The following is a 9434-nucleotide window of genomic DNA, read 5'->3' as shown; positions in this document are numbered from 1 at the left end:
GTAGGGTGTGACAGAATTTCCTTCCTGCCTTAATTACTTTGCATTCATTCTGACAGTGGCTGGGAAAAACTGTTGTGGAAACATGCCTTATGAGTGGTGATGCTCTCTGGCCTGTGATGTCTGAAGTTGTATCCTTAACAGAGTTGTTCAGGTGGTTGGTTTTGATATTTGAAGGCAGAATCTAGGCAAACTAAAGAAATGTTTAGTTTAGGGATGGCCATCTTTGAGGAATGGGTTTTATGGAGCTCTGAAGCTCAGTTACTGAAAAAACTTCATGCAAATTTAGTAACAAATTTGAACATTTATACACTTAAAACCATGTTTTCAAGTAATCCTTTTTTCAGGAAATGTTCCTTTAAAACAATATTGAAATATCACTGGTTAAAAAGATGTCAGATGTCTCAGCACTCAGTTAGACAATTAGCAAAACCCTTGAACTACATACGTGCTGTTTACTGTGCAGCTTCTCTGATGAGTCATTTTAATGAAGCTCTGTTATTTGATTAAGATATGCCTATTTGGTAATATGATTTCTACATTTATATCGCTGCTTATAAATATTTTACCAAACAAACATCATCAGAGCGTTCATTCACATTCTTGGACTACTTGAAATACAGACAATAATCATGTGAGATAATTGCGGTAAAGATGAGTACTGTAGGATTTCGTACAGCTGCTCAAACAACTCCAGTCACTGTGGCTGTCGAGCACAATAATAAACAGCAGAATCTTCAGTCTTCAGACTGTTCATCTGAAGATACACCTGCTTTCTTCCATTGTCTCTGGAGACGGTAAACCTGCATTGAACTGATTGAGAGTAGAGTATGCTGCTACTGGCACTACTGATATAAACGATCCACTCCAGTCCTTTTCCAGGAGCCTTTCTGACCCAATGCATGGTGTTGCCACTAATGTCTAACTCAGAGGCTGTACAAGTTATTCTGTGAGACTCTCCAGGCTTCTTAATCACAGGATCCGATTGTGTCAGAGTCTCACCATCAACACCTGTCAAGACAAAGAAGAAATGTATGTCAAGCCTTACGCTGGTAGCACAAATGAAAATCCATTATGTCAAATTGAGATTGGTGAAAATCTTCACCTGCCCAGCAGACAGTTAAAAGCAGCAGTCCTGTCCTATAGTCCATCATGTTAAACTGTGTGTCCACTGTTCTCTGTCATCCTCTCTGCAGTCAGATAAGTAGAGGTGGAAGACATCTGAGTTTTGCATTGACTCCTCCTCACAGGGAGAAACTGGATTTACATTTTAAAAAGAAAAGCGTCCATAAATCAAATAATTTTCAGGGCATCAGTCGAAGATTTTGATTTGAGATACAGTGTTGATACCTAAAAACTAAATCTGTCAGAAAAGGAGGAGTGCAGCACTCTGAGAGAGACAGTGGGTTAAAAACAGACAGATACATAAACAAAGTAGATGAGTCAGTGAATACCCCAGTAGGAATAAAAATCTGACACACACGTTTCACCTTTGACATAATTAGAATAATTATATTATTAATTAGTAGTAATGACAGTCAGACAAGAGAAGAATGTTTTTGGAAAATGTCTCCACTGTATATTTAATATTATGATATTTGTTGTTAATATGTTATATTTCTTTGACTTTTTTTCCCCCTTTAATATTGCTAAATATGTCTGTTTCTCTTTTTAACAGTGAACTGGTGTTGAAGTCATTAGTGGTCTGAGAGCTCCTCCTCTGGTGGCTTCATGTTACAAGTGTTCAGGCACTGAGGGGTTTTTGTTCAGGTCTCCTGATGGTTTGTGTCATTGTGGCTCTCTGGCACAGTAATACACAGCAGTGTCTTCAGGCTGCACATTCTGTCCGTTTAGAGTCATTCTGTTGCTGGAAGAGTCTAAGTCGATACTGAACTTGTTCTTTAGGGAATCTTTGTAGGATGTTGTCCATCCAACATGTGCACTTCCAATCCACTCCAGTCCTTTCCCTGCAGGCTGTCTGATCCAAGCTGTACGATAGCCACTAACAGAATAAGAGACCTGACAGGTGATGGTCAGACGTTGACCTGGCTGCACAGTCACAGAGGCTGGCTGTGTCAACTGTTGACACTTCACACCTGTTAAAAAAAGAAAATGTTTAGTAACAAATGATCAAGTTATACTGCAAAAGAAGAACTGCTGACTTTGACAAATCCAGAGAGACTCACATCCAGCTGCCAACAGCAGCAGCAGAGCTACAGAAAACATGGTTTATGTTGAAAGTGACGTGCTGTGAACTCCACTGACAGCCTGATGGGAAGTTTTTATAGCTGAGTAACAAGGAAGGTCACTGAGTTTGCATAGAATCAAACACATGAAGCATCAATGTTGGTCTAACTGGAGCCAATAGAAGAGGCTGTTGACAGTATATACAAATATATAGATTTAGAGTGGATTAAAATTTAAAAAAGTAAATAAATAAAATTAAATCTACAGTTATTTACACACTGTATATACATGTATACACCTGAAGTGAATTGTTTGAATTTGCGTCTGGGGGAATGTAAAGAGCAGAGACGAGATAGCTTTGATAATATGGTCAACATGTTAACAAAAAGATTTATGTTTGAGCACCAAGCATTATTGATGTAAACACAGAGTCTGTGTCCTTTCCTCTTGCTGAGTCTTGTGTTCTGGCAGCGAAGAATATTGTTATTGCTTCAATTACTTTCTTTATTTTCTGCAAACAGAAGAAACAGTGACAGCAGTCATGATCATGTAAATAGCAAAAGAAGAAGGCTTAAAGAAAGAAAAGTAAGAAATGAAACTGAAGTCTGCTGTTTGCAGGTTTGCATAAAATACTTTTAATGGTTTCAGTGTTTGCAGATGACAATGAGGAGCCTCTAGATAAAAACAGCTTCTCAGGAACTGAAACCTCTGTGAAAAATATTTTATGTTAGATAAAAACTAAAGCTGTAAGTTCTTGTTATTATCACCACATTGTACCTTTATCTGTGTCTGATTGTGTCAAAAATAAAAACAGTCTTAATCAAATATCATGCTGTGTGGTTTATAATTTTGTTTGGGTTGTTATAAGATATGAAAAATCTTCCTATATAAAATATTTATATTCATACACAATATATTCAAGTAAATACATTTTATTGATAATAGTAATTAATCAAGTTAAATGCTGCCATACTTAAATATTCAAAATGTGCTGAATCAATTTCATACATGTCTTTTGTTTAGAGTAGAAAAGTATCAACTGTATGATTTTGTACAGCTGCTCAACCAACTCCAGTCACTGTGAGTATCGAGCACAATAATAAACAGCAGAATCTTCAGTCTTCAGGCTGTTCATCTGCAGATACACCTGCTGTCTGCTGTTGTCTCTGGAGATGGTAAACAGGCCTTGAACTGACTGAGAGTAGTATTTGCCGCTGCCACTACCACTATCAATCCTGGCAACCCACTCCAGTCCTTTTCCTGGAGCCTGTCTGATCCAGCTCATCCCATGGTTGCTGAATGTGAATCCAGAGGCTGTACAGGTCAATCTGTGGGATTCTCCAGGCCTTTTAACCACTGGTTCAGATTCTGTCAGAGTCTGACCATCAACGCCTGTTAAGAAACAAGAACATAGTCACTTGCTGTAAGATGGCACATTTTGGAAGACAGATTTAACTCAAGATCAGTGAAGATCTTCACCTGCCCAGCAGACAGTTAAAAGCAGCAGTCCTGTCCTATAGTCCATCATGTTAAACGGTGTGTCCACTGTTCTCTGTCATCCTCTCTGCAGTCAGATAAGTAGAGGTGGAAGACATCTGAGTTTTGCATTGACTCCTCCTCACAGGGAGGAGAGAGCTGGATTGAACTTGGTCATCACCTGTTGAGAGAGTTGTGACTTGAGTCAAATTAAATTGAGTCATACATCTAAATTTTAAATTTGTCTAGAATTCAAATTGCATAAAATTTGATTTTATGATAATATTGTGCTTAATTATTCACAAGAAAAATCCCATACAGCACAATAAATCATTTTGGAGTCACATTTAAATTGTTGCATGTCATAGTTTCTTCGCAAAAGTACCTATTATCATGACAAAAATCTAAACTTTTAAAAGAAAAAACTTAGTAATGTTTTAGGAGCTGTTTACATATCTAAAACTATAAAATTATTTTTATACTACATAAACTTAAACCAATATTTAAAATGATATATATAGTGTAGAATTTGTTTTGAGACTTTATAGTTTGAATGTACTACTATCAGGAAGTAACTGTGCATATCTTGTTGACGTATGTGTGTTGCTGAGTATTTGTGCAGGTCTGTTGGTGGTTTGTATCATTGTGGGCCGACGTACACAGTAATACACAGCTGTGTCTTCAGGTTGCAGATTATTTCCTTTTATAGTCACTGTTCCAGCAGAAGTGTCTCTGCTGTAGCTGAACTTGTTCTTCAGAGCATCATTTTGGTAAAGGTTGCCTCCTCCCCACTGATGAAAAATCCAGTCCATTGGTTTTCCTTCACACTGTCTGATCCAACCTGTTGCATAGCTGCTATCAGTCAAAGAATAACCAGAGACCTGACAGGTGATGGTCAAAGACTGTCCAGGCTGCACAACCATCGTGTCTGGCTGGATGAGATCAATACTGTTCACACCTGTGGAAACAGAAATCAACATTATCTCCATCATTCATCTGACTATTCAGTGTTTCTAATGTGTTTATTAGTGTGAATCCACTGAAAGCTCCTCACAGGATCCAGCTGCCAGCAGCAGTATCAGAGCTGCAGAGAACATGTTGATGTTGAAGCTGAACTGATGTGAGCTCTTCTGTCCTCTCACTGACACACACACACACTTCACTTCCTTATGAGTAACTTTTATTTGCATACTGTTGAATAATCGTTTCAATTATTATTATGTAAAGCAGTTGAAGGTTTAAACAGTGTGTCTTCTCGATTGACCAGACTAGTGTGAGAAATAGTTTTTTATTTAAAGAACATACATTTTGAAAGAGCTTATATGAGCTGCATTTGGGGATGGTGTGATAGACAGCTAAAAGAATAAATGTAAATTTGTACATTTTTGAAAATGGTATTGTTTGTTTTCCAGCACACCTGTGTGTCTGGTTTGGATGTATGTGACAACTGATATTTATACAAGAATAATTTTGGATTTGAAATCTGATGGCAAAGTTTGTTGAATGCCCAGACTTTTTGGTGCAGCTCATTTTTTTTTCTTTCTAATATTTTTTAGATCCACCTGTATATTCTGCCATGATTTGATTTAATGTAGAAAAACTTCAACAGTGAATCATAGAGAGGGTTTTAAAAGTTTTCATTGCAGTTGAATTATGTTGTAATTAAAGTAAGGTTGTCTTCTTAAACTTGTAGGTGTTACTGTGAGTTATGACAAACTATCCCAACACCCTGACAAATATATTTTTATTGATGAGGTGTGTTTCAATGTTAATTTGCCTTCATTTAATGTCAATTAATTTAATGGATCTATCAGCACACTAATGATTTGATGAGATCAGATTTTTTACTGCTCTCAATGTACTTAGACATAAACATGCATACAGCTAAGAACAGCAACAACAATGACTGAAAACCTGTTTGCTCCTCTGATCTCCTTTGTCAGGGTGCTGGAACGCTCCGTGTGCAGTACCAGCACCTTGACATTTTACTCTTTGGCGTACCAGGAAATTTTCTTGCGTACCGGGACTTCTCCCAAGATGCCGGTCCTCTCCTCTGCCTTCTCTTTATCAGGTTCTCTGGGCACTACGTGACGGTCACCTGTTCCCGTTCTCGCCTGCCTGCTAATCTCTGTCAACGGAGAGAGATGGGGGAGAAGAGAAGCTCGGGTGCCTTTGAAGCAGCCTTGTGCTGAATGTAGCTCGCCAAAGTCACTTGTCGTGAACCGACCAATCACAGCCTGGATGGAGTGGGGCATTTAAAAGTATGGACACATAGGTGTCATTTACACTGGGGACACTGGGGACGCTGGGGACATGTCCAAATCAGAATGTCTCCATCACTTTTTGAAAGCTTTTGTTAAAAATGTTCTTAAAAACAACTTGCAACAAGAAATGTTGAATAACAAATGAAACAATTGAGATATAGAAGAAAGAAATGTGCATGGTCCAAAAGCTGATTACTGAATTATATTCCATTATATTTTTATATTTTGAATTGTCTACTGTCACCTTAATTTTGTTTCCCTTCATATAAATAAATTTCCTTGTGTTCAGAATGCAGGAAATTAAGTGGTTAATTTGCAAAGTCGTTAATTAGTTATTTACTAGTTTCATCATGTGGTTGAGGATAGTGCGGGGGGATGGGGGGAGTACTGTCACCCAGTTTTTTCCACTTCAAGCACTGGACATGATTGTACAGAATTCTGTCCTCACTCCTGAAGTCCTCCACTTCGGCCTGACGTAGCTGCCTGAGTTGAACTGTAAAGCAGAGTTTTGTTGTTGCATGTGCAGAAGGTTTTAGTTGGAACATGTGTCCTCAAAAGCTGATACGACATCAGATCATGAGATCAGGATCAGAGCTACAGAGAACATAGTGGATTATGAGGCTGAAGTGATGTGAGATCTTCTGTCCTCTCACTCGATCAATTCAATTCAATTAAAATGCTTTATCTGCATGAATGTTATCAGAACAATATTGCCAAAACTTCATGGAAAATACAAAAGAACAATTCAATTCATACAGTTAGTTCATTAAACATACACAGTATTTTATTTATTTGTCACTTTTAATCACTTTCTCACACACACATTTCACTTGTTTATGAGTGACATGGACTCATAAACTTCAAATCACTTATCAAAACCCACTTTTTTGGACTATCTTTTAACATCAAATAATGTTTTACTACACCTCTTTGTTATTTTGTCATTTATATGGTCGCCCCTTTGCTCTTATGTATTTCCGCACCACATGCTTTTATCTACTGTTCATATATTTTCATGTTATTTATGTTTTATGTTTTTAATCTGTTTTAAATGTACTTAACTTCTGCTTTTACTGTAAAGTGCCTTTCAGTGTCCTGAAAAGCGCTATAGAAATAAAATGTATTATTATTAATAGTATTTATTTGCACATTGTTAAACAATTTTAAATTTGATTTAAGTCAATTGAAGGTGTGAACAGTGGGTCTCCTCCAGTGACCAGACTAGCAAGAGAAATCATTATTACCATCATTTATCTTTTTTATGAAAGGGCTTATATGGACTTAAATGTCAACAAGATGATTAATTTAGCAAAGATATTTTTTATTATAAATATTTCTTAAAACTGAAACTCAATATTGTATGATACAACGTTTAAAGCAAGTTTTCACCGCAGTTGAATTATGTTGTAATTACAGTAAGGTTGTCTTCTTATAAATGCAGGTGTTGCTATGTGTCATGATAAACTCTCCCAACACACTGAAAAATACATTTGTATTAATGAAATGTTTTACATTGTTAATTGGCCATCATTCAATATGTTTTCAAAGCCCTGATGTGCTTCAGTTCTTCTCATACAGAGATGAGTGCTGCTCAGTTTTTGTACAGCTTTGCAGTCTGGTGTGTCACTGTGGCTCTCGTTCACAATAACAAACAGCAGAATCTTCTTGTTTCAGACTCTTCACCTCTAAATACATACGATTTTTGGACGTGTCTTTAATGATGGAAAACTGGCCTTGCAGACTGGGCAAATATTTGTCTTACTACAGTAGCACTTATTTATTCAGTTTCCATCACAATGTCTCAAAAGCACAAGAAGAAATCTTTATCTTGAAATCTATAGTAGATGGTGAGATGTGTTATGTAAATGAAATTAGGGTTGTGGTGAAGCGAGCTCACAAAGGGTGAGAGTATAAAACTCTAGATCAGTCCAAAGTGACAGTTAAGATCAGCAGATTTTTGACCCATATTTTCACAGACTTCAGATGCCAAATAATACATATGGCATGTGGCTGTATTTTTGTGCATGTATTTATTTTATTCAAAACTGGACAATGATTTCAGCAGATTTACTGTCACTGGCTGTTCTGAATGAAGTGATCATTACAGACATTTATTCCAGCTGTGACAGCATGTGGCTCGTATTGTTTTCAACTCCTGAGTCTGTTTGTGTGTCGCTGTGTCAAAATGTGTTCCTGGAGACATCTACAGCGGGAACTACCACAGAGGTGATTTACAGTACTTTTCAAGTCATTTTGTTATTATTAAATAGTATTAATAAGTCAGACATAGAAATGTTTTTGGGAAAATGTCCGCTGTATATTTAATATGATTATATTTTATACTAAACTTTGTTATATGCCTTTAACTTTTTCATTGCGAAATATGTATGTTTCTCTCCACTCTGGTTTGACCCTCAGATTTTTAAATAGACCATTACTTAATAACATCGTATCAGTTGGTTTTCAGTAAAGAGTTTCCTTCTTCTTACTTGCTCACTTAATTTAACAGTATGAGAAATGTGCATTATCATGGTTGATTCTGTTCTAATACTGCAAATTTGAAATTTAAACCTTTCCAGCTCTCAACATTATCAGTACTCTATCAGTACTATTACCAGTATTTATTCATTACACTTCTGTCGCAGCTTGTAGTATAGGCTACTTTACACATTTTCACACACCTATTTCTATTTTTCTATTTTCTATTACTATTCGGGGATCAATAAAGTATTTCTGATTCTGATTCTGTAGAAGCCACTTGTCTCTGTCCAGCCTACGGTGTGTATGTCAGTGATTTAGTTTCTGTCCTTCACTCTGCAGCAACACATATGTAGAAAATGGAAGACATCAGTTTTGCATCGACTGCTCCTCGTCAAAGAGCAAAACACTTTTTCATATTATTGTTTTGGAGATGAGTTTTTGATGTTCTTCAACTTATTCTGTTAATTTCTATTTAAATCATGTTTAGTTCCAGCCGCTCATTAAATTCTGCAGCATTTTGTTGACCATTGTTATGTAATGATATATTATATTAATGATATATGGCAATTTTGAAATAATCTATTCAGAGCTGGACATTAACTGAAACATTAGTAACACATTAGTAACATCACTTTGTTTTTTAAGAGCAACATAAGCTGGTCCTTTCTGTTGGTTTGTGTGTGCTCTGTCATCGTGGTTTTAATGTCAATATGACATAGTTAAGAGAGTTGATCATCCTGAGGCTGGAGATGTGACCTCTGATGATCCACATGACAAGTACAAGTGCAGTCAGCAGGACAGAAGTACACTGCACAGACTGAAGATTTCCATCAGGATAACACGGGGACAGGCAGTCAAGTCTCATTTAATCAATTATTATTTGTTCATTTAAAATAAGAAGTTGTTTATCCTTCCATGTAAAATGATATCACATCCAGAGACAAGATTGTTGCATTTTTATCATTTAACCGGTAAATAGAAATAAAGAGTCTGTATGGCTCATGTTAAGTTGAACTCAAGAATCAATGA

General features: G+C 36.6%; 2 gene segments (V, D, J or C); both read right to left on the bottom strand.

Annotated features, from left to right (window-relative positions):
* Window positions 1-1785: 1785 nt before the first annotated feature.
* On the bottom strand, window positions 1786-2262 carry LOC119917661. The segment is given in 2 exon segments: window positions 1786-2093; window positions 2184-2262. Coding segments are annotated over 2 exon segments (348 nt in total).
* A 680-nt stretch (window positions 2263-2942) lies between these two features.
* On the bottom strand, window positions 2943-3712 carry LOC119887483. The segment is given in 2 exon segments: window positions 2943-3576; window positions 3664-3712. Coding segments are annotated over 2 exon segments (366 nt in total).
* Window positions 3713-9434: the final 5722 nt, after the last annotated feature.

Source organism: Micropterus salmoides, unplaced genomic scaffold, assembly GCF_014851395.1.
Source record: "Micropterus salmoides isolate LMB-PRFRI ecotype aquatic unplaced genomic scaffold, ASM1485139v1 Ms_hic_scaffold_10, whole genome shotgun sequence".
In the NCBI taxonomy this organism is placed as follows: Eukaryota; Metazoa; Chordata; class Actinopteri; order Centrarchiformes; family Centrarchidae; genus Micropterus; species Micropterus salmoides.
Note: the sequence above shows the minus strand (reverse complement) of the source record. Positions and strands in the feature narration are given on the sequence as shown.